At 40.3% G+C, this 27,177-nt stretch overlaps 1 protein-coding gene across 5 annotated transcripts in view; it reads right to left on the reverse strand.

The window, feature by feature from the left end:
- The window catches only part of znf385c (zinc finger protein 385C), a 488,384-nt gene that overhangs the window by 283,927 nt on the left and 177,280 nt on the right, over positions 1-27,177 (reverse strand). The window contains exon 1 of one of the 5 annotated variants that reach the window (XM_072561480.1): positions 26,322-26,403. The exons of the other annotated variants lie outside the window; for them this stretch is intronic. Coding sequence (XP_072417581.1) covers positions 26,322-26,388 — 67 coding nt within the window. The 5' untranslated portion in view covers positions 26,389-26,403. Of the gene's footprint in view, positions 1-26,321; positions 26,404-27,177 lie in introns of those variants that run through there. 5 annotated transcript variants of the gene reach the window in all.

Consider the following 27,177-nt stretch of genomic DNA (forward strand, 5'->3'; position numbering starts at 1 on the left):
CCTTTCAGGTTTCACAACATCTTTCCAATAGGAAGGAGACCAGAATTGCACACAATATTCCAACAGTGGCCTAATCAATGTCCTGTACAGCTGCAATATGACCTCATTACTCCTGTACTCAATACTCTGACCAATAAAGAAACGCATGTCAAATGCCTTCTTCACTATCCTACCAACCTGTGACTCCACTTTCAAGGAACTATGAACCTGCACTCCAAGGTCTCTTTGTTCAGTAACACTCCATATGACCTTACCATTAAGTGTATAAGTCCTGCTAAGATTTGCTTTCCCAAAATGCAGCACCTCGCATTTATCTGAATTAAACTCCATCTGCCACTTCTCAGCCCATTTGCCCATCTGTTTAAGATCCTGTTGTATTCTGAGGTAATCTTCTTCGCTGCCTACTACATCTCTAATTTTGGTGTCATCTGCAAACTTACTAACTATACCTCTTATACTCACATCCAAATCATTTATATAAATGATGAAAAGTAGTGGACACAGCACTGATCCTTGTGGCACTCCACTGGTCACAGGCCTCCAGTCTGAAAAACAACTCTCCACCACCACCCTCTGTGTTCTACCTTTGAGCCAGTTCTGTATCCAAATGGCTAGTTCTCCCTGTATTCCATGAAATCTAACCTTGCTCACCAGTCTCCCATGGGGAACCTTGTCGAATGCCTTACTGAAGTCCATATAGATCACGCCCATTGCTCTGCCCTCAGCAGTCCTCTTTGTTACTTCTTCAAAAAACTCAATCAAGTTCGTGAGACATGGTTTCCCATGCATAAAGCCATATTGACTAACCCTAATCAGTCCTTGCCTTTCCAAATATATGTACATCCTGTTCCTCAGGATTCCTTCCAACAACTTGCCCACCACCAACATCAGGCTCACTGGTCTATAGTTCCCTGGCTTGTCCTTACCACCCTTCTTAAACAGTGGCACCACGTTTGTCAATCTCCAGTCTTCTGGCACCTCACCTGTGACTATCGATGATACAAATATCTCAGCAAGAGGCCTAGCAATCACTTCTCTAGCTTCCCACAGAGGTGTAGGATACAACTGATCAGGTCCTGGGGATTTATCCACTTTTATGCGTTTCAAGGCATCCAGCACTTCCTCCTCTGTAATATGGACATTTTGCCAGGTGTCGCCATCTATTTCCCTATTTCTATATATTCCATGTCCTTTTCCACTGTAAATACTGATGCAAAATACTCGTTTAGTATCGGCCCATCTCCTGCGGCTCCACAGGCCACCTTGCTGATTTTTGAGGCGCCCTATTCTCTCTCCAGTTACCCTTTTGTCCTTAATGTATTTATAAAAACCCTTCAGATTCTCCTTAATTCTGTTTGCCAAAGCTATCACATGTCTCCTTTTTGCCCTCCTGACTTCTCTCTTAAGTATACTCCTACTGCCTTTATACTCTCCTCAGGATTCACTCGATCGATCCTGTCTGTACCTTACATATGCTTCCTTTTTTTTCTTAACCAAACCCTCAATTTCTTTAGTCATCAGCATTCCCTATGTCTACCAGCCTTCCCTTTCACCCTGACAGGAATATACTTTCTCTGGACTCTTGTTATCTCAGTTCTGAAGGCTTCCCATTTTCCGGCTTCCCATTTTCCAGCCGTCCCTTTACCTGCAAACATCTGCCCCCAGTCAGCTTTTGAAAGTTCTTGCCTAATACCATCAAAATTGACCTTCCTCCAATTTAGAATTTCAACTTTCAGATCTGGTCTATCCTTTTCCATCACTGTTTTAAAACTAATAGAATTATTGCTTGCCCCAAAGTGCTCCTCCACTGACACCTCAGTCACCTGCCCTGCCTTATTTCCCAAGAGTGGGTCAAGTATTGCACTTTCTCTAGTAGGTACATCCACATACTGAAATCAGAAAATGGTCTTGTACACACTTAATAAATTCCACTCCATCTAAACCCTTAACACTATGGCAGTCCCAGTCTATGTTTGGAAAGTTAAAATGCCCTACCATAACCACCCTATTATTCTTACAGATAACTGAGATCTCCTTACAAATTTGTTTCTCAATTTTCCACTGACTATTAGGGGGGTCTATAATACAAACCCAGTAAGGTGATCATCCCTTTCTTAATTCTCAGTTCCACCCAAATAACGTCCCTGGATGTTTTTCCAGGAATATCCTCCCTCAGTACAGCTGTAATGCTATGCCTTATCAAAAATGCCACTCCCCCTCCTCTGAAGGGTCATTGGATTCGAACGTTAACTGTTTTCTCTCCACAGATTCTGCCAGGCCTGCTGAGTTTTTCTGTTTTTGTTTCAGATCTTCAGCATCTGCAGTTCTTTGTTTCATTCACATCATGTCCCTGTCACCCATCATCTATTCTTGTTGATGCTACACTGGCTTTCTATAAAGTAACATCTTAATTTTAAGACTCTCACCTTCATTCACAAACTCCACCCCCACATTGCGCTGCTCCTCCCCACCTCTAACCCCACAACCCTCTGGAATATCTGCACACTGCAACGCTGGCCAATTCAGGATTTCCTATTTAATCACTCTACATCTGGCGGCTGTACTTTTCTGCTCCCAAGGTCTTAAGCCCAGGATTTCCCTCTTTCCTCTCTGATCTCCTCAAAGATATTCTTTAGATGCTACATTTTTTTTAGCTGTCAGCCAATTGTCTTGATATGTGGCTTGGTGCTAAACTTTCCTTGAAAATGCACCTGTGAAATACTGTGCAATACTTTGCTACATTAACCATGCTATATAAATGCAACTTGTGGTTGTTTGTGAACAATTTACAATCTAGGTTTCCTGACCATTTGTCTAACATCATGTGGCAACGTTTCAGTGATTTTGTTGGTATGTCGGAGATGTTTTCTGGAAACCATGTCATATTTCAGCAGTCGCTGCTATTTTTATACCATTATTTTTGTCACAGTTTCAAAACTTGTCACAAAAGAGATTTAAAGGACAGAGAATCTGTATGTGGAAGAGGGAAAGCCAATGGAATTGCATGTGGCTTTGCTGCAACATCACATAAAAACTGTAAGAGTATGCATTTCAATAAGTTTTACACAAGGATATTGCCAAACAGGTGAAGAGCACTCCTTCAGAAGGGCAGTGCCCCTTTAACACTGTTTAGACATTTTCTCGAATCATCGCAGTGAAGGCAGCAGTGATGATAACTGGAGGAACTATGAAGGACTATTACACTTCAGAAATATATACCAACAGACACATGCATCATATATTGACATCACTTACACTCTGTAATGGAATACATAAATCACAGCTACTTCAATTTGTGATGACAAAATTGGAGAAACCAATAATTCCCTTTTTATAAAATAAGCACTTTGGGTTATTGATTTTATTTTAAGAAAAGCAAAGAAAAACTACTTTGACTCCTGCACATTTTAAACTAAACGAAGATTATCTTGGAGAATTAGTATTCTTGTTTCTGTATTCACAGAATTGAGTGGGAGTGAGAGACACTAATGCCATTGTAGGATGTGTTCACCCTTTCACTATAATGTTATTTAATGCTTTCAGTAGAAGTAAGCTTTGAGATTAGGGTACATATATCATCTTATTTTTCATAGCTATGTAGAAATCTGTTGTATCTATCTCACCGCCATGTATGTGGAATAAATGAAACTGGTTGATGCACCAACTATTTTTAAGTCACAATCATGACTTACAAAGGTTAATATTGAACCAGCAGAAATGAAATAGAGAACTGTCCTAGACATTGGTGTGACTAGCATTCCAGATTTTACAGTGGCAGCTTTGTTATATTGTTAAAATACCTCCAGTTTTTCATTGCTCTGTAATTGGTGATGTCACATCGCAGTTGCTACTCATTTTGAGTGGTTGGCTTTGATATTTACTGGGAGGCAGGAAAGGTGTAGATCATAGCAAACAACCAAAGGGTCAGGCCAGGCTGGGGTTGCAGGAGTTAGATTAGATTCCCTACAGTATGGAAACAGATCTTTCGTCCCAACAAGTCCACACCGATCCTCCGAAGTGTCACCCACCCAGATCCGTTTCCCTTTGACAAATGCACCTAACACTAGGTGGCAATTTTTAGCATGGCCAATTCACCTGGCCTGCACATCTTTGTGCAGGAAACCGGAGCACCTGGAGGAAACCCACGCAGACATGCAGAGAATGTACAAACTCCACACAGACAGTCACCCGAGGCTGGAATTGAACCTGGGACCCTGGTCCTGTAAGGCAGCAGTGCTAACCACTGGGCCACCGTGCCACCCCGTGCTAAACATGGCTTTCATAACTATTCTTTTTTAACTTCATCTCTCAGCTGACACTTGGCTGAGATAGTCAATCTAGCCAGTGGGAGGGATTCCAAGAAACATGGGAAAAGTGGGGATGGTGTCCAGCTATTGGGGCGGGGTTGGTGAGGAGAGGCTTAAGATTGTGATGGACTGAGGAGTTCAGACCACAATTATGAATATTGGAATATTCACAATTATCTTATGAAGCCAGGTGCTCTGTCTCCTGTTTGCCATGGCATCCTTCAAGCCTCCAGAAACTTGGGTAGCAACCTTTAAATCGTATTGTCAATTACACTGTAGAGGCCCAGTACAATTACATGGACTAAGTCTCTACATCTGTGCATGGGTTCTGTGGGAGTTTTCCTACCACTAAGCCAGCAGACCTGGGTCCAAGTATCATCCTTGGATGTGTGTCCATAATTTAAATAAAAATACACCCACATTGAATCCCTACAGAAGAAGGCCATTTGACCAATCGAGTCTGAACCAACCTTCCAGAGAGCATCTCACCCAGACCCAGCACCCCCCATTGGATCCCGTAATTTGACTTTTACCATGTAAAATCCACCTATCCTAACACATCCCTGGACACTCTAGACAATTTCAGAATGGCCAATGCACCAAATCTGCACATCTTGAGAGGAAACTGGAGCACCTGGAGGAAACCCACACAGACACGGTGAGAACGTGCAAAGTCCACAGTCACCCAAGGCTGGAATCAAACCCAGGTCCCTGATGCTGTGAGGCTGCAGTGCTAACCACTGAGCTACTATGCATCTGTGTTTAGGATAGATCATGCTTGTAAATTTGACTTCCACCCATCTCTGGGGTTGGTATTTTTAGTGGTAATGTCAAGGGCGTAATATCATTGTTGATTTGTTCATCAATATTCCTGGGCTCAATATCTCATGGCAGTATATGCCCTTGGGAAAACTGCCTTGAAAAATCTTTGTTTCTTTATTTTCCCTTCAGCAGTTCCTGGCTCTCAATCCAGAACAAACTTATCCTCAGGAACTGAATCATATTTTCATATCTAGCGTGTTTCGTTTGGCAACTTCAAACTGCTGAGCTGAATGTGACAAAAACAAAGGCTTGTTATCTAATAGATCAATGGAATTCCAACAGCATTCTGAAATTAATACATCTGATGTCCGATACAAGAGGACAATGTAGGAGAGTAAACGTTTGAAGATCAACAAAAAAACTCTGCACATTGTTTGTGTGTACTGGTCTCTCATTTAGACAAAAAGGTGCTCACAACAAAAGACAAATCATTTGTTCGTTCTGCCTTTTCCTGGACAATTTGCCCCACACCCACAAAATGTACGATTCTGTCTCATTTGGAACAATTGCATCTGAAAATCAAATTTGGTGGGAACCTTTGTCAAATTTGAAAACAATTGACTAAAAGGTTGCAAAATTTGAAACTGTCTTTTTGGATGTCAATTATAAATGTGTCTTAACTCATTTTCCTTATGACTTTCGGCCTTCATTTGAGCAGCAGCAAACGTTATTTGGCTTTGAATAAGGTGCCTTCTTCTTGGATGTTCTTTGTCTGAATGCTTTACAAATCTGGCCTTTCAAAGTGCCAGTACACGACAGCTATTACTGCAAGGTTATTGGTTTAAACTGAATAATTCAACCATTTTCCAGAAATTACACACAGGGGGAACTGTGAGTCAGGTAATCCCATGGATAGTGCAGTCAGAATGAGTGACAAAGTTATCCGAATGTGGAAGTTTAACTTCAGAATCAAACAAATTTTATGCTTTTATTATAGTACTGCAATGCACATTATATATTTATTCAATACTTTCTCCCAGTGGGAGTTTATAAGCTTAGGGCAGTTAAACAATTCCTGCGGTACATCTGTGAATTATCATAGATGGTCAGATTCATTCACTGATGTGTAGAGTCTAATCATGCCTAATCTAAAGGAAAGAACGACTGCAGTTTGCCTGTCTTGGGGTTTCAGTAGGATACAGACACCATTGGGAATGTCAGATTATAAAAATATAAGCTAACATTTCAGTTACAGTAGTTATTTTTCCCTGTATAAAGTACAATAAGCCCAAAGGTGAAATGTTTCAGCAGTGCTCTTGATCTGGGATGGTAGGTATTTATTTGCACTGAGATGGGTCATGCTTCTTTCTTTATCAATGAACTTCAAAGCCAAGGCCATGATACAGAACATTGCCAAGATTGAAATGTAGTAAAAAATGGTGAGATACCTCAAGAAGTCATGATTGGTTTTCCAGTCTGAAAATCATAGGAGGAACAAACGATTGAAGGAGACAAAAATGACCATACTATGGGAGTAGTGAGCAGAATCATTAAAGGAAGGTTCCCAGCAGTTCTCATCATATTGATACATTAGAAAAAGGGGTGAAACAAGAGATTGTAAGAAACAGAGACAAACAGACACACTGGTTACCACAGGTAGGAGACAAATTCTGATCTGGTGGTGACCTCTTTTTGGCATTGTGTCCATCCATGAGAAGAAACTCCTACAAAAGACATTCCAGATTCTGAAGTCATAATAAGGTTCAGGTCAACTTGTCATTGACTTTTTGAAAGGAAAACAGATGCTTGTACCAAAAATGAGAATGAAGCCTTTGGGAACTGCTTCAGCCATGGAGCCTGTCAGTCAGCTCCAAGATAAGGTCAAGGACTTAGACAATGAACAAATGGTTGAAATTAGCCTTTGCCTATGGCACACATTAAAGTTGAAGACAAAAAGCTGCAGATGCCGGAATCCAAGGTGGACATGCAGGAGGCTGGAAGAACACAGCAAGCCAGGCAACATCAGGAGGTGGAGAAGTCAATGTTTCAGGTGTAATCCTTCTTCCTGAAAAAAGTTTATTGATATAATGCTTCCCGATTCAACTGCAGAAAAGTTTTGAACTTGATTATATTTATAAATGTCATGTGATATTTACCTACACATTAAAAGGCAACTACAGCACAAACCATTATTTTCAGCACATCTTCAATCTATACTTTTTAATATTGCTTTTTCTTTGCAGCTGGATGACCATAAGACCTTCTTTACGGTCTACCACTTTTGTAAGTGATAAAACAGCTGTGCTATGTCAAATATGAACAAAACTGTTCTTAAAACCTGCCCGAGTTTACTTCACATGGCTTGGTTTCTTCAGTCAGTCAATGCAAGTGGTCATTGATGCTAAGGCATGACTTGTGCAGAGCTCAGTAATGAAGCTTGCTACTTAAAGGGGAATGTAGGGCTCAGTAAATACTTTTAACTTTCACATTTACCTTTTAACAACCTTCCTGGTTGTTGGGCTGCCAAAAAGAAAAGAGCAGGAGTTAGTCATTTATCTCCCTGAGCTTGTTCTACCACACAATTAGATCATGATTGATTTGTGAGCCAAGTCCACAAAACATGCCCCATATCCCTTCATGCCTTTGAGTAAGAAAAATTCATCAATCTCAATTTTTAATATAACGATTATCTCCAGCATCAATTGGAATTTGTGGAAGAGCGTTCCAACCCTCGATCATGCTTCAGCTGTGGAAGCATTTCCTAATTTCACGCACTGTTTGGTCTGGCTTCGAGTTTTAGATTTTGCCCCAGTCTTATACTCTGCAACTGGAGGAAATGGTTTCTAGTTTATCTGTTCACCTTAACATCTTGAAACTTTGAGCAAATCACCTCTCAACCTTCTAAATCTCAAGGAATACAACTCTGGCTTGTCTACTCATTCCTTGTAACTTAACCCCTCGATGTGACATTTGGTAAATTGACACAGTACTCCCTTTGAGCCAAATATAACATTCCAAAGGTATGGTGCCCAGAACTGCTCAGAACACTCCACGTCTGAACTAAACAGGACTTTGTATAACATCATATCCACTCCTTGTAATTGAATTCTCTAGGTATAAAAGACTAGCATCTTATTAGTCTTTTGAATTAAAATGTCATGAATAGACCTTATAACATTTAACGAGTGTTCAGATGCGCAATTTTAATGCTAAGGCATACAAGATTATGGGTCAAATGATAGAAAAGTTAGAAAAATTAGAATAGTTAGGTGGTCATTTTTGGTTGGCATGGATAGGATGAGCCAATGGGTCCTTTTCTATGATGTAGATCTCTATGACTTTAAATATAGAAACTACTGCTTTATGTCCCTGCACCTCCAAGTCTCTTTGGATCTCCAATGGATGGCGTATCACCGAGTTGGACAGGGGTTTCACCCACCAGCTAGAGAGGCAGTGAGAGTTCCCTCACTGTGGAGGTGCCTGTGGGGCGGAAAATGTATCCCTCTAGATGCCTGCCGATCAACATGTTTAATTTGTGGAATGGGGAGTCGTAAGAGCGGGGGTATGATGGGGAGCAGGAGTAAGGGAGGAGAGTGGCTTTCAGTGGAGCCCACCTTTTCAATGCTGGGTCTGCCATTCGTTGCTGTAGCCCCTCAGTCCGGCACCGGTGTGTCAGATTTGACCTTTGTACACAAGCCACTGGAAGGGAAGTTCTGATTCAGAGCTGACAATGATACAACTGATTGATTTTGGAGATAACATGCAATCTTGAAAGATAATTCATTATACTTGCCACCATTTCCTGACTAACTACATTCCATTGCTCATTTTTGGATAGACTCCATTGAGCTTTGACAGTTTGGCAAAGAATTGGAGAAGTTTGAGCAAAAAAAAAACCTTTGCGTCAGTCTGAGGATAGATTCAGTTCATTCAACAAAAGCAGAAATGTTCTCCTTGCTGTGGCAGACATCACCAGAACAGATGCTCCAGATCAACTGCACAGTTTGATTCATGTAGTTGAAAATGGGTGGTTTATTACGGACTGAGTTTTAAAAAAAAGTGTCTTTGAATATGTGGTTTGTAGCAGCCTTGTACATTATAAAAAGGTTCAATTTCTTTAAAGGTTCACAAATGAGCTGGATTTGTAGAAACCATGTGAGTGCAGTGGCCTATTAGGTCTCTCACTGTTGCTCCCAACTTGATGGATATTTGAAAGGAACTGAGTGGGTTAAAAAAAATATAGCTTTGAAAATGTGAGTTGTAGCAGCCTTGTGCAGTATAAAAAGGCTGCAGTTTTTTAAAGGTTCACAAATGAGCTGGATTTGTACACCTCAAACTTTGCATCCATCAGAATGTCCTTGAACTTTGGGGAAATAGCCCCCTCAAGGCTAGCAGTTCGAGTTTCACACTGGAGTAATTCTCCATATTCCTCCTGTTCGACTCGAGGCTCTGAGTGGTGTGAGTGGCACCCAGTCTTTCTGCCCTTGAGCCTTCAATAGCACTGTTTCTGGACCAAAGAACATGGCATCAGTTTCCACTGTGAAAGGTGGTTGGAAATCTGGGTTTTCAACAATAGAGGATGATACAAGCTTCTGCTTGAGGATACAAAAGGAGCCTTCATAGGCTGGGGTCACCATAGCATTTAAGAAGCAATTAGATGTGCATTTGTGATGCCAAGGTTATGGGCCAAGTGCTCGAATTTGGGTCTAGAATCATTAGGTGGTTGTTTATGACCAGCACAGACGCTTTTTTCCTGTAATAGTGTGGAAGCAGACCTTTGGCCCATCTAGTCCACACTAACCCTCTGATGAGCATCCCACCCAGACACAACCCCCTCTGTTATCCCCACAATCTTACATTTCCGATGCCTAGTCTGCACATTCTTGCACACAATCAGCAAGTTGGCATGGCCAATTCACCTTAACCTGGACATCTTTGGGCTGTAGGAGGAAAATGCAGCAAACCTACGCAGACACAGGGAGAATGTGCAAACTCCACACAGACAGTTGCCTGAGACTGGAATCAAACCCAGGTTCCTGGTGCTGTGAGGCAGCAGTGCTAACCACTGGGCCTTCGTGCTGCCCTGAAGTTCTGTGTTGTAGACTTCGATGACTTTAAATTCCGAATGGTGATTTGAGCCAGGGCACTTGGAAGAAGGGCATGGGTTCTTGTGCAACATCTTCAAGGCTTTGTAAAAGATTGAAGAAATGTAAGTGGTATTGAATATAATTTGTGCTGATATTTCTGTGATCTGTGATCAGGTTGGATTTATATTGCTGGAAAAGCAAAGCAACCTCTCACAAAATCCAGGTCAGAAATGTCACTCGCTGGAACTCTTCCTTATCAAGTTTGAGACTCCTTACATTCTGCTGGACATAATTCAACCTGCCAGCAAGCTCATGATTGCCCTTCAAACATGCACCCTTTTTGGAACATTTTGGTCTCCTCCTTTCGGTTATGCATGCACCGTGATTACACGGGAAACTTGCTCCCAGGACACGATGAGTACAAGTGACTTGGTGAATCTTCATCATTCATTCACATCACCAAATGCTTCACTGCTTAATGATTTCTTCCTTACAATATTCTTTCAACCATTCCTAACTTGTCCTTGTGGGTATGAATTCCTTATGTGCCAGTTTAGGTGACATGGGTGCACATGCTGGTTTTGGACAATCAAAGCCAAATTCTATGTTGTCCTTATTTTATACCAAAATATTTTTGAATATATTAGGATAATTGACTGGAATAGTATACATAGCATGGGGAGATAGTGGCATTGTGTTGACTAGTGGACGAGTAATTCAAAGGGTCTGATTAATGCATTGGGGACATTGGTTCTGACCAATGGCAGCTGGTTGAATTTTCAAAGAATCACTTAATAAAATCAACATTTGGTGCAAAGATAATCATTGCCAAAATCCTTCTTGTTCACTCATGTCCTCTCAGGAAGGAAATTTGCCATCCTCACCTGGTCTGGCCTATGTGAGACTCCAGACCCACATGAATGTGGTTGATTCTTAACTGCCCCCTGGCGTGGTTTTGCAAGCCATTCCCTTCAAGGGCGATTAGGGTTAGGCAACAAAAACTGGCTTTGCCTACAACGTTCACCTCCCGTGAAAAATAATAAGAGCAGAAACTGTGTAATTTTTCTCTTCTCCAACCCATGGGCACTGGAAACCAACTGTCAAGCTCCCATTACTCAAGGTGGACAAAGTCATCATTTCACCTCTTCCTTGTACCTCATCTCTTTTTTTAAATCAAGGATAAAATTCATTGGTGGAACAATCAGGAACTCAAATCCTTTTCTTAAAGTAAAACTGAGAAATCAACTATAATATCTGAAACTTAAACATAGTGAATTTTACACAGGGTTTTGCCTCATCTATTTCCTCTGATGAAGGAATGAAAAAGCTACTCACATTTTCAATAAGGTTAACGTGAAACCTTGCTTGAAACTGCAGAGAATGAGTTTCTAAGGTAACTGATATATTTGTATTGAAAGAATTAAAATTAATTGAACATGTTATTATTGAAATCCCAAATTGAAGAAGCTTCATCAAGTACTGCATCACCTGAATGATATCCCCTGTGAATTGCTCTAGTTTTTTGTTGTCTCCTGAGGGACTCTCACAACATGTGTGTATTTGTGATCCTTAGTAACAATCTCCCTGAATAAGCCATTGGTGCATTAATGAATCTTGTGGCTGACTTCTCTAGATAATTGCCTTGGAAGGCAAAGAGACTCTTACTGCTGCTGTGCTTTTGTGAAATGTTTATCTTTCCTTCTCCTTTCTTTTCTCGGTGCTTTATTTGAACTCAGTAACTTCCTCACTGGGGTATGATTCACAAGCAATGATTACCTTCCTGTATCTCACTCAAGTGGCTATTATTAATGCATGAGTGCCAGTTAGATATCTAATCCTGAAGATCATGTAACTAAGCCTGATCTTGTCCACAGTTGGGAGGTGAAATTCAAATCACAGCCATCTGGAGACTAACCAGCTGGAGGCAGTGAGTGCAGTTGTTCTGACATTGGCATGATGGTTTGGTTTGTCCATATTAAACTTTCTCTTTTTCTGCTCCACTAGCTTCCCTTCATTCTCAGTGTTTTCTCTCTCCCATTTGTCACTTGACTGAAAACTGTTGTGCTATTGATCCCACAGCAACTCCCATTTTCCTTAAAACCCCAGGCTGGTTCCCACTGAGCTCTCTAATACTTCCTAATTCCCACTATGATCATATCCCAGTATTTATTGTTGCCTAGCCAGTCAGATTAAAAATATTTCTCATAGGACTGGAATGCACAGACATTTACTGCCCATCCCTCGGTGCCCCCTTGTGAAAGTGGTGGTGAGCTACCTTTTTGAACTGCTGTCATTCATGTGCTGCAGATATGCCTTAACAGCATTCAGGTGGGAATTCCAGGATCCAGTGACACTGAAAGAGCCAGTGTTACAGCTCCAAGTCAGGACAATGTATGGCTTGGAGAGGAATCTGTTGATGGTGTTCCTGTGGAACTGCTGCCCTTATCCTTATAGATGCTGGGTATAAAGTTGACTGCACTTGTCCTTCTCAGGGGTTGGATAAATTTTATTGAGGAACCCAGGTGCAAAACCAAGGAGCAAATGAGCTTAACTTTCACAATAAAAAATGATTCATCCTTGCAGCAGTAGGCTCTCCCATCAGCCCTTAAATGGCTACTCGAGATTATATATTTTGTAGATCCAGATGGGACAGGAATGGTCCATGTGATCCATAAACATTCTGTTGGACTTGCCTTTTCTCACCTCCTGTTTATGTAAGCAGCATCATTTGGGGCCCACAGTTTGCGGTTTCCATTCTAAAGCATCCTGATGTCAAATCTGACTTGAGTTGACGTCACTGTCTAGTGGTCAGAGAGATTGTTCCATTGACTCTCCATTGATTTTGGCCATATTGTATTCCTCTCCACCATTTGCCACACAGCATCCACATATGTACGTTGCCCAGGGTCACTGTATAGCTTTCAGGGAAGGAGACCTTGGACACATTCCCTTTCACTGATCCTAGGGCTGAAATGGTCAAAGAACCTTCTTTACTATGACACCAGCTGAGTTCAGATAACTTAGCATGGAGCAGGAATTCAGCCTGGCGGTGATCTGGTTTGTACACTTCTCGACGGTCTTCGAACGTGTTTATTTGGAAGTTTCTGAAAATTCTTTTATTCAGGAAGCTCAGCATCAGTCCTGTCGCCATCTTGGTTTTGACAATGTACTCCAAATGTGAACAAGCAGCAGGACATGAAACTTCTTGCACAGGAATCTTTTTGGATCAACAAACTGAAATGTTTTCATGAAATATCAGCCACAGAGCAGGTAATAAATGTCAAAATGAACTGGTACAAAATATCTACAAATCAGATTTAAAATCACACTGAATAACACCATAACTGATAGCACATCAGTAATCTCCTCCATGGAATCCTCCTTTCAGCACTATCTGAGACAGATTAATCACCGGGTGTCTTCTGTGAACCTTAGTTAGGTTCAAGACAGATCTGTCAGTGAAACAATGATCCAAGTAATAATGGTACAATTACTGCTGCTGAGTGCTTGATAAAATATGTTTATAATAGACTTATTCACATCCTGAATTAAGGTGAAGCAATATTCATGCTTCTGCAAGTTTTACAGGAGACTTCATACGCAGCATTGTCTTCCACTCTGACAGCAGCAGAGTGTGGATTTATCCATGCAGACCTCAGGAAAGCTAAAATGCCTCAGGTCACCTGCAAGCAGAGGAACAACATTAAGAATAACTTCTGTTTCACTTGGAATTTGCATCCTCAAGCTGGTTGGGACATGTACAAAGAATGCTTAAAAGCCATTGTGACTGTATTGCCAAAGAGATAGTTTCTGATGTCTGCAGTGACTTGTTCAGACAGCTGAGCACATGTTCCATCTCGAGCTGGAGAGTGAGAGCAAGGAGTGTGTTCATAGGCTTTCTCACGAGCTTTGTACACCTCCTGTGTAGCAAGAATTAATAGGAGGAGAGAAGTAAACTGATCGTTAAGTCATAGAGTCAAACATCCTGGAAATAGACCCATTGATCCAACTAGTCCACACTGACCATATTCCCAAACTAAACTAGTCCCATTGCCTGCCTTTGGTCCATATCCTGCCAAACCTTTCCTATTCATGAATGTATCCAAGTGTCTTTTAAATGTTGTAATTGTAACTGCATCTACCACTTCCTCTGGTAGTTCATTCCACACACAAACCACCCTAAGTAAAAAGGTTTTCCCTTAGGTCCTTTTTAAAAATTTCTCCTCTTACCTCAAAAATATGCCCCCTAGTTTTGGACTCCCCCCACCCTGCAGAAAAAAGTCCTTGCTATTCCCCTTATCCATGCCCCTCATGATTTTATAAACATCCATAAGGTCACTCCTCAATCTCCTATGCTCCAGTGAGAATGTAACTCTGAAGATGAATGAGGGAGATCCAGTAGATGTAGTGTACCTGGACTTTCAGAAAGCTTTTGATAAAGTCCCACATAGGAGGTTAGTGAGCAAAATTAGGGCGCTTGGTATTGGGGGCAAAGTACTAACTTGGATTGAAAGTTGGCTGGCTGACAGAAAACAAAGAATAGTGATAAACGTCTCCATTTCGGAATGGCACGCAGTGACCAGTGGGGTACCGCAGGGATCAGTGCTGGGACCGCAGCTTTTTACAATATATATTAATGAGATAGAAGATGGTATTAGTAATAACATTAGCAAATTTGCTGATGATACTAAGCTGGGTGGCAGGGTGAAATGTGAGGAGGATATAAGGAGATTACAGGGTGACCTGGACAGGTTAGGTGAGTGGACAGATGCATGGTAGATGCAGTTTAATGTGGATAAATGTATGGTTATCCACTTTGGTGGCAAGAACAGGAAGGCAGATTACCTAAATTGATTCCATTTAGGTAGTAAAGGGGAAGTACAAAGAGGTCTGGGTGTTCTTGTACACCAGTCAATGAAGGCAGGCATGCAGGTACAGCAGGTAGTGAAGAAGGCTAATAGCATGCTGGCCTTCATAACAAGAGGGATTGAGTATAGAAGCAAAGAGGTGCTTCTGCAGCTGTACAGGGTTTTGGTGAGACCACACCTGGAGTATTGTGTGCAGTTCTGGTCTCCAAATTTGAGGAAAGACATTCTGGCTATTGAGGGAGTGCAGCGTAGGTTCACGAGGTCAATCTTGGAATGGCAGGATTACCTTACACTGAAAGACTGGAGCGACTGGGCTTGTATACCCTGGAGTTTAGAAGACTGAGAGGAGATCTGATTGAGACGTATAAGATTATTAAAGGATTGGACACTCTGGAGGAAGGAAACATGTTTCCGCTGATGGGAGGGTGCCGAACCAGAGGACACAGCTTAAAAATATGGGGTAGACCATTTAGGACAGAGATGAGGAGAAACGTCTTCACCCAGAGAGTGGTGGCTGCGTGGAATGCTCTGCCCCAGAGGGCAGTGGATGCCCAGTCTCTGGATTCATTTAAGAAAGAGCTGGATAGAGCTCTCAAGGATTGTGGAATCAAAGGTTATGGAGATAAGGCAGGAACAGGATACTGATTGAGGATGATCAGCCATGATCATATTGAATGGTGGTGCAGGCTCGAAGGGCAGAATGGCCTACTCCTGCACCTATTGTCACTAAAAAAGTCTATCCAGCCTATTTTTATAACTCACACGCTCCATTCCCAATAACATCCTGGTAAATCTTTTCTGAACCTTCTCCAATTATTAATAATATCCTTCCTATAACAGGATGACCAGAACTGCCTACAGTACTCCAGAAGAGACCTCACCAACATCCTGGACAACCTCAATGTGACATCCACACTCCTACACTAAATGGTCTGAACAATCAAGGCAAGCGTGCTAAAGGCCTTCTTAACCACTCTGTCTACCTGTAATATAAATTTCAAAGAAGTATGTATCAGAACCCTCTGTTCTACAACATTACCCAGGGTCCAAAGATTAATTGTATAAGTCCTGTCCTTGTATGCATTATCAAAATACAATAACTTGCATTTATCAAGAAAAAACTCCACCTGCCACTCCTCAGCCCATCGATCAAGATTTCTTTGTAATCTTAGATAACCTTCATCACTGTCCACTTTATCACCAATTTTGGTGTTATCAGCAAACTTACTAACCACACCTCCTATATTCTCATCTAAACCATTGATATAAATGACAAAGTTGACCCAGCACCAATTCCTGTGGAACACCTCTGGTCACAGGTCTCCAGTCTGAAAACCAACCTTCCACCACTACCTTTTGAGTACTACCGTCAAGGTAACCCTGTATCCAATTGGCTAGCTCTCCCCGAATCCCATGTGATCTAACTCTACTAATTAGTCTAATATGCGGAACCTTGGCGAAGGTTTTACTAAAGTCCATGTAAACAATGTCTATCGCTTTGCCCTCATCAATCTTTTTGGTTATTTCCTCAAAAATCTCAATAGATTTTGTGAGACAAGATTTCCCTCACACAAAACCAGGCTCACTAAACCATCCTTGCCTCTCCAAATGCATGTAAATCCTATCTTTCAGAATAACCTCCAACAATTATCCATCACCAATGTCAGTCTCACACGTTTATAATTCCCAGGCCTCTCCTTACAGCCTTTCTTAAATAAAGGCACAACATTAGTCACCCTGGAGTTCTCTGGCACCACACCCATGTTTATAGATGTTGCAATATAGATTTCTGCTAGACCCCATAATTTCTTCCTTAACTTACAACAACATTTTGGGATACACTTGAGCAGGTCCTGGAGATTTATCTACCTTTATGTTTTCTTAGACATCCAACACTTCCTCTTCTGAAAATGAACAGTTTTCAAAACATCAATGGCCTGACTTCTGCTGCTATCTGATCTTGCTTCACCTCCAACACTGCCCTAATTTCTTGCTGACTCCTCTGCCTGTCTATCCTGTACCAACTCTTGTAGGTTTTCTGATGTCGCCCTAACGTTCCCCTACCAAACCTTGATTTCTTTTTCTCCACTGGGTCTTCCTTTCACTCTCATTATCTCTTGATCCTACTCTGTCCTCTTGAATGTGTTTTGTCTTATGTCCCTGTTTAGAGCCTGAGACTCTCGTTCATCTTTCATTGGTTTCCCTTCATCTCCCTTCCTAATTCCCACAGTTATTTGTTATGATTCTTTTATGAGAAGTTTGCATCAACGTCTGGGGTGGCATTTGTCGTCCCATCTCCAGTTCATCTTGAGAAGGTGGTGGAGAACCACTGACATCAACTGCTGAAGTCCACGAGGTTAGTTACAGGATTGAACTATTAAGAAGGAGTTCAAGCAGTTTGACCGACTGAAGGAACAGTGATATATTTCCAAGTCAAGATGGCATGTGGCTTGGAAAAGAACTTACAGGTGATAGCATTCCCATGTACCTTTGTTCTTCTAGATGGCAGAAGCCGTAGATTTGGAAAGTGTTGAAAAAGCAGGTTTGTAAAGTCTTTAAAAACTGGGGGGAGAATGTGGAAATAGAAGTCCAAAGTCGAAACACACTTTCTGATTATGCAGCAAGAATAGTATAGTCATCAGGGTCCCAACATGATGACAGCGCACACTTTAGCAGTTGGTGCAGGGGATGTGAGGGTGAAAGGGAAATGGAGGAATAATCAACAAGAAATCACAATCAAGTCAAATCTGGTAAATACATCCTCACCCCTTCCAAGATTGATAATATATAAAGGACAGCACCATGGTTCAAATATGAGATCTCTGTGGTCTGTGTGTTTCAACATGAAGCATTTTTAGCCATTGGACCATATCCAATTTCCAGCATAAGGCCTGACCTTTTCTGTGTAACTGATTAGGAAGCAGTGGTTGTGTGTGTTCAGTTGGGTGCAATGAGTGTGATCTGACCACAAATGTGCACTCACAGAGCTAACAGGATGCATGCAGATGGATACTTGGGCCACGTCGGCACAATAATTCACAGGTTTTTGAAAAGACTTAACCAGGGAGCTGCACAGACACATGAGTGAAGATGCGGCCTCAAAAATCACGTTCAGTAAGCACGTGTATCAGGTGTGATTTAGTAAATGTTGCCAGCGATTAACTAACTAAAACGGTCCCAGTTTTAATTGCATTTACCATAAACATGAGAGCGACAAGCAGCATTATCAGCTTGTGGATTAGGAGCGGGTGAAATGGAATATGTCATGTTCAAAAGCTCCCTTTTAAAAATAGGGTGTGAAATTCTGTTCGGGGCTGGATTAGGTTTGGCCATAATGCAAGGGGATAGTCTGTTATTTACTGTCAAGTCAGACACGTGCATGATACCAAATGGGTCTAACGCAAATGAGGGTCATCAAATTATTTTGCAGCAGATAATAAATGTGAAAAAAAACAAGGAGTCCTGAAATAAATATTTGCTTGACAAATGGCTTAATGGGAAAATAGAAAGAAATGACGATTATCCCAGTAGATAGGGAGAGAAGATGGGCAACATTCCAGATTGTTAATATGTTAATCTACATAAGCAACATTTTTGCACATTACACCCTTGGGATATTTGACAAATGAACTATCAAACTGTTGATGTTTTTGTGCAGCAGCCAGTACAGGAGAACTGTATTTTAACATCTGCTCTTATTTTTCTAATTTACAAGAAAACTTTTATTAATTTAAAAAATATTTCTAGAATCATTTTTGATCAAAGCTTGTCAGCATAACTTTCTAAACTGCTAACATTTAAACTGACTTCCAATGTTTGCAGTAATAAAACACTGAATAATAGATATGACCAGAGTGATTATAAATTAGTGATCTGCTGAAAGGGTTAATTTGAAAGGATGAATCATGGGATATAACTTCCACATGATTTTGACCAGATGTAAAGGCCAAACTGAGATTACAGCTCTAGACTCAGTTTTGACATCTTTGTTACTGGGTATAATTCACACGGTTTCAATTTTAAGTGCATATTTTATTCCGTTCTGATTCAATGTTGGTCACTGCCAGCGATCCATGCTCCTGTTCCTTGATGAGAGTTGACATTGCGTAAGCAGGCTAACAGTTTGGTTGTCATTACTGTCGAGAAATAACTTGCTGTTATCTCTGAAATTATTTTTTCACCCAACATATATTTTCCAGAAGTAACGGACTTTAACTGAATATTCATAGAGATAATGATGGCCAAGAAAATCAGGAAGAATTTTCAACTCAATGCAAACCAGTATTTCATTTGGAAATGTTCAGTGTTGTACTATTTGCATTTTGTCTTGCCTCATTAGGTTCTCGTCTTCAAATCATGCAACACACCATTCCCCAACAGAAAGAGCCTCTGGCTCTCTGCCAGGGCTGACGATGATGGGGGCAACAAGAATTGTGTAAACATAATGTGGGGTAGACTTGGCCTTTGAATAGCATTCTCTATCTCCGAGGAAGTGTCTGATGCCTGCGTGACAACTCCCCTGGATAGCTCAGCTCAAACTGTGAGCTCTGTGTGTGTGTTTATATGTGTACGTTGCATCATGTTTATGTTTCTTTAAGCTGTTGTGTCATCTGTCTTCTTGCTTCCAGCAAGGATGCAGACAACAAACATTAATATTGTAAGGTCCTTGCTGCTTACAAGGTAGCACGTTCAGTTACTTTAAGCATGGCTGTAACATCTCAAATCTGCCCGACATTGCATTGAAACCCCCTTCCAGCCAGAAATGGATGTGATGAGATCACACAGTTCTCATGCACTGGACAATGGTTATTTGTTGCTTTGAACTGGAATGAGACTTGGTTCCGTTGGTGACTCAGACAACTGGTCTGTGAGTGAGGACAAAAGAGTGCAGGTTTGCTGTTGCTACACTTTCCTTCCATATAGTTGCTTAGGCTGATGTTAAGTAGCTTCTGCTTCCATTTCCTCAGTGCTTGGCACCCAGTGGTGATGCTGCCCTACTCTGCTAAACCTCTCCAAACAGATTTCTCTGCTTTTGAGTCCAATGACTGAGCAAATACAGTTTGACCAAAAGCAACATTCCATTAAGTCTTTCACTTTCAGTGACTGAAAAGTGTTGACAAAATGCAGAAGAACCACTTTTTATTGTTCTCAGCATGTACAATTTAGACTTTAGAGAGGTGCAACAACAAGCCTAAGAAGCTGAGATACACTGGTTGCGGAGGTTTCAACTGGAACCGTTAACGTTTCCTCAGTCTCCATGGAAGAGCAGCATTTCTATGTATCTGTGGTCCACTTAATCAGGTTTGATTATCAATAACAACCTAAGTATATCTGAAGTTATTAGATAGTCACAGAGATAGTTGGCAAAAAATGGCAGGACAGGATGGAAAATTGTGTTCCATCGAACCTTTCATCCTTGGTCACCTTGCTTTGAATGGTATTTAGTCAAGTGATCTCAAACTCATTTAAATAAAAGAGGAAGTCGTTGAGTGATCAATAGTCCTGAAACATGAACTGGTGGGTGTTTGGATGTCAAACAGTTAATCACGTAAGCTTTGATAAATTGTATTTTGTTCATAAAAGGGAAGAAAAATAAATAGTTGAACCAAAACTATTTTAGATATTTGATTTGCTGAGAAACAGGCCAGCTTACTGGTTGCTTAAGTTGCTGTACAAAAGTAAAAGCTACTACTTAAACACAATTTTAACAAGGTAGCAATTCTAAGGTGCCCCCTCATCTAAATTTATATCACACTTCAATATATTTTTTAACTTCATCACATTTTAGCACACTATTTTCTCCAATAACTTCTACATTTCTGTTTACCTGTACCATTTTTTTCCACCAACAGGCAACCGTGATGAACTAATCTTCAGGCTCTGCCCATGATAATCTTGGAATGTTTTTAATGGAGTCTTCCCCAGCATGTGGGAATGGCTGACCAGGCCAGTATTTGCTGCCCATTCCCAATGCCCCTTGAAAAGGTTGTAGTGAGCAGCCTTCTTGAACTGTTGACATCTATCTGGTAAAGGGCTGTTAGCAATGGAATACCAGGATTTTGAGACAGTAGCTTTGAAGGAATGGTGATACCATTCCAGGTTGGTGAATGGCTTGGAAGGGAACTTCCAGGTGATGGTACACCTACATATCTGCTCTCCTTCTCCTTTTTGGTGGTAAAATTCATGGGTATGGAGGGTGATTGTTTGAAAATGAATACTAGTTCTAGATAATAGTTGTGGATGAAGGAGGCCATCTTAGTTCATTCATTAGAAGGAAGATCCCCCTCCAACTCTCAACTTTCGTTACAATGAGTTACCAACTTCACAATTTTATCTGAAAGTCCATTCTATGTCGATATCCATTTGAATGAAGAATAATATCTTCACATCTCCTCTCAATTTATCTTTCTCCAATTCAAATGTGTGCCACCCATGACTGTCATCAATTTAGTTTAGCATTCAGAGAAATAACTGCTTTAATATCAAACTAATACATACCTTTGAAAGGTAACAGCTCCATTTCTGTAGTTAAGCCACAAATAAAACCAGTATCAATGATAAAGTTTCAACCAAATACAGAACAGTGGAGATCTAGCAGCTCAGGAGTGTTACCAGCTCCTCAGTTTTTTTAGTCCATATTACTGTTTTTGATTAAGGAGAAGAGTTGTATTTTTAAAAGTTTATTTACAGGATCTGGGCAGCGTTGATTGCCCATCCCTAATTGAGCCAGTTAAACATCAACCACATTGCCTTGGGTCTGGAGTCACATGTAGGCCAGACCAGATTAGGACGGCAGCTTCCTTCTCTATAGGACATCAGTGAACCCGATGGGTTTTTATTGACAGTGGTTTCATGGTAGCCATTTGATCTTAATTTCTTTAAATAAAAATTGAATTCAAATTGCACCATCTGCTCTGATGGGATTCAAACCAGGTCCCTAGAACATTGACCTGGGCCTCTGGAGGAACAGTCCCGTGACAATACCATGAGGCCATCACATCCTCCGTCGCCAAGTTTGAAGATCTGTCTTTAAACAGTGAAGACATAACAAAGGAGTGTGTGCTGAAGGTAATTTATTGTGCACAATACTTCAAGTATTCTTCCTACAGGATGCAGCAATTCCCAGTTTAGTTTGATGGACTCTCTAAGATCATGCTCACAAATGAAAGATCTTCTCACTTGTTCCTGGTAAAGTTTGGAACTAGACACAAGGAACCTGGATGAAAGCACTGCTTCCATTGACATTTTCCATTCACACTCTTGGTGCTTACGCTTATTCTTGCACGTATTCCTGCATTTATTATTATATACTGCTTCAATAGGGCTATCTTCCTATGAAAAAAACTTTGCAACACTGTTTCCAGGTCTTCCACATCAAAACAAGCAGTATGTGCCAGATTTCAATCGTCCCATGGAGTTTTTCTATAGGATATGGAGCTCAGGCAGGCAAATTAAGTTGAGGTACACAAAAGCCACCACCTAAGTAAATGATGAAATATATTCAAAATCTGATGGTCCACTCCTATTCCACTGTTTCCACATTTCCATGTTCTACCACTATCACAGTGATCTCTTTAATGGTTATCTGTAGCTCTTCAAGAACTGCGTCCCCAATGGAATATCAAGCGAAGCTCTCTGGGCAAATTATTGTCTGTTGATAGTTATTCAAACTAAGGGAAGGAACTCGCATTGTAAAGCTTAGCATTGTACCCAGCCTCTATGAATTGCAGATACAGGGTTGCTAACACCACGGGCCAGCTTTGCAATTTTCTCAAGATTGGGTGAATGGTGTGTGACTGCCCAGTCAGAGTTGTTTAGTTTCTTGCTGTTTATCGAGTCATTTTGAACAATGCTCACTGCAAACTATTGCCCCAGATTTTAATAAATGCAGGCAATTGAGATGCCTCCGACTTAATATTTGGATGTTGCTGTGACTAGCTGTCTGCAGAAATAAGTCATTTTTCTACTGAATGCTGAGTTACAGTGACAGCTTTACACTTCACTACTTGTCCCTTCACATTAGTTAAATCATTTGCCCTACTTCTTATGACGTTATGGGGTTATTCAAGCTTACGGTATAGGAGGTGAGAACTGACAACATACCTCACGCGTTGGAATATGGAATTTGGAACAATTTCTGCATGTAATCATGGTTTCGCCTTTTGTGGATTCTTTAAATTTGTGAACCAGGGTGCTCCAAGGACGTGCTGATAGCTTAGAGATTTCAAATGACAGATTTCGGTCTCAGTCTGTGAGTGTAACAATATTGAAACATTGGTATGCAAATCATCGAATTTCTACACATCTTCTGAAGCACTTGACATTCCTGATGGGAATATCATTTAATCTCATTATTACATGTTGCCATTGAGCATTAGACATTATATCCATCAGCTGATTTAATTTTAGTTTCAGATAATGGGGATTAGATCCTTACTAAGTTATTTATAATGCATAAATAAAGAAAGAATATACATTTGTCATCTCTGAGCAAGTGACACTCACAAAAACATGTGAGCTTCATATTCTGCACATTAATTTCAAAGTGCACATGGATATTGTACTCCACAAAATTCTGCACTGCAGAATTTGACCATGTACTATGTATTGAACCTTTAAATGTTCAAGTTAACATTGCTATACAGAATTACTCTACATCACTGAAGACCTCTCATCTCCATTGGAAAATGAATGACACTTGTCTATGTTTGAATTATTTGAATTCATGTAACATAAAACTGGGCTAAACTACTTTTCTGACAGTTGCAGTGAATGTTTGGGTATACATGTTTACACATGTTGTTCAGTTCCCTCTTGATGTATATGGCTGCACCTTTCTTAGTTGTATTTTGTGCATGGCTTAGCTGAATTACAATGAAGAATGGAAGATTGAACTCAGAGTGAATGCCCGCCTGATTCTGTTCACCAAACCAGGATCCTGAGCTTCCTAGACAGCGGCACATGAAACATGAGCATGTTTGCAACCAAGCAAGACACTCAGTGCCCAGAGTGGTAGAATAAATAAGACAGAAAATTCATCCATATATTCAAATCAATACTACAAGAGCACTGAGATAAGAAGAGCACAGCAGGTCAGGCAGCATCCGAGGAGCAAGAAAATCAACATTTCAGCCAAAAGCACTTCATCAGAAATACAGCCCTGTTGAAGGGCTTTTGCCCGAAACGTCGACTCTCCTGCTCCTCAGGTGCTGTCTGACCTGCTGTGCTTTTCTAGCACCACTTTGATCTAAACTCTGTTTTCCAGCATCTGCAGTCCTCACTTTTGCCATTTGCACTGAGATAAGAAGAATGCCTATGACATAGGGGTGGGGGATTGCTACACTCATTATAATGACAATTAGTTAGAAGCTATCTACATTCTCTGATTATGTCAACCTTTTGAGAGTTCAGACTGTAAAATATGCAATAGCTCAGTCATGAATTAGCACAAATACATATCTGTGCTAAATCATGATCATACAACGGGAATCTCTGCAGTTGTATAGGTCACAAAAGTTTTGTTGCATTTTCACAACTGCCGGTTGGTAAAGATTGCCTCACTTGAGCACTTGTGCGGTTTAGGAGGGCGAAGGGGAGGTGTACATTAACTTGCATAACAATCATAAAGATGATTGCTTATCAATTTGATCCAGCTCCCAGTCTAATGAGACGCAATCAATTTGGCTGAAAATAATGAAAAATCAGAACCAAGGTGAGCTCATTTACTCCTACATGGGTGTATTTAGGAAACACAAGCTGTTGTGGAAAGCTTTTGTTCTTATTTAGCTTTATTAGGTTCTGACAGATAAAAAATTTTTATGCAAGCAAGTATTTTAGATATTTTAAATGACAGATGTCAAATATACACTCTTTATCTATTTGTGGAACAGTATGAACAGCTTGGTTGAAACATGATGATGAAGCAGTAACACATCTATTTACTGGTGAAAAACTAGTGACACTCAGGCATAAGATGAGCATTTAAATGCATCAGTGCAGCAGCTCCTGTTATGAATGTCAATGCGAACACTTCTTATAAAAAAGTACTCTTTGAAAACAAAAATGGTTGACTCTAAGTAACATGTACCTGATCTCAACCCAGGACATGAATCACTTCCTTCTCACACAAGACTGCTGATCTTGATGCAACATTTAAAAGTATGATCCTAATCGGAGCATAAAATGTTCCTCAATTATTCATGTCTTCATCACTCAGCATTCTGAATATGTCAGCCCAGCACTATAATATCCTTGACACATTAACAACTTCCTGGATAAAGTTCATACACTGCACAACAAACTGCTTTAATCTTATTTGCAGAATGGAAAATTAAATGGGCTAAATTACAAATGTATTTTTAAGGATCATTTAAACAGCATCCTACAGTGTTTTTGACTGGAGAACAACATCAGTAATCTAGTTTGAAGATTCAACTCTAAAGAATGAATTTACAATAAATTTTATTTGTAACAAAATAAACCTAAATTAACCAGCCTATTGAACAGCATTTGAGGTACATGGTTCCCTAATTAACTGACAACTAAATATGTAAGGACGTAAATGGAGAAACTACATATGTTTCATTGCACCTAATTCATACTTTGCTAAGTACAATTTTTAGTAGTCAACATGATTTTATTCATTGTTTTAAAGAATACAGTTTACATTGATCTAATGTACACTAGGAACCAGCGTGCATCAAAAATGAGATGCTTATTATGAGTGAATAAAAAAGGTCAGCCATTATTTTAGTAATATCTGTAAATTGATATTGCAAATTCAATTTAACCTTATATTTTTAATTGCTGCATTGTACAGGCATCCTTAACTCAGAATTTGCCACTCCTATCTATTATTTAAGTACTTGTTTCACTTAAACAGTTTAATTCTAAAAGGTAATTCAATATTACCAAGTCATTTCATTAATATTCGCTGGGCATCTTTGGGAATCAAGTTTAGAATTAAATTAAATTGGATGGATGTTATTTTCCAACTTATCTGAATCCTCTTATATCATCCATTGCAAGACACAATGTTTTTCTCACTTACAGAAGCAAAATTAAAAAATATTTGGTGAAATCTATTTGATCAATACCACCAGGTATGACATAGTTTACATGAAGCTCCATTATAAGTTTGTAAGAGAAAATTTCAGTCCACAAAGGCCTTTTCTGTTCGAAGGAATGACGTATTGATTCTCATTGAAAGCCCATTGCAATTTTACCTTTAACATAAACAGCAATTGCTGCAATACACACAACAGACAAATATAAAAATAATAAGCCTGGAAACATACCTCTCTTCAGGAGTCCTGCCCACATTGTTTTAGGTTCTTGTTTGTGTAGTTTAAGCGTTGCATGCATAAAAGTGCAGGAACACTGGTTTCTGATGCGCTTAAGGTTTTGAGATTGAGTGTGTACTGTCTTGAATATCCATAGTACATCGTGCCAGAGTGCATTATATTCACAGAGTCACTCAGCTGTTCTGGGCAAATGCGGCCGGGCAGCAGAAAACAGCTGTGGTCTCTTGCGCAATGGCAACTGAACTAAGAAATTCGAAGGCAGGGTTTGATAAAGTAATCGCAAAAATCAACTAGTTCTTACTAAATGCAGTAGGCGGGGACTTTATGCGTTATTGATTTACCTGTGTCACTTAATGCGATTTTCTTTGGCTAAATATCATCATCAAGGATCCTATGGCGCAGTGGTACTGTTCCTGCCTCCCAATTGGAAGGTTTAAGCTTGAATTCTACCTGCTCCAGAGCTGCGTTATAGATATTTCCAATCAACCTGTTCAGGGATGTTATCACACACCTGTGGAAGCAGGCACCACTGGAACCTGTGCATTCCATGGCACGTTATAACAAGTTCAAATGGATTAAAAATAATTCAACCCTCAAACTCGTGGTCTTGTGCACAGTGGTAATGTCTTGACCTCTGGGTCGGAAGTTCAAGTCTTACCTGCCTGAACAGGTTGATTAAAGATAGTTTTCAGCCATCAGGTGTGCGCTGCACTCACTTGCAGGAGATGTTCTGGAAGGCAGTTTGAGTTTTGTTTTCCCCTTTTTTCCCCATCGTGTACAGAACTTTGAATACAGTCCATTTATGATAAAAGTGTTGTGTGGCAGTGGCTTGAAATCGATTTTGATTCCA

This window comes from Chiloscyllium punctatum, chromosome 42 (assembly GCF_047496795.1).
Source record: "Chiloscyllium punctatum isolate Juve2018m chromosome 42, sChiPun1.3, whole genome shotgun sequence".
Taxonomy (NCBI): domain Eukaryota; kingdom Metazoa; phylum Chordata; class Chondrichthyes; order Orectolobiformes; family Hemiscylliidae; genus Chiloscyllium; species Chiloscyllium punctatum.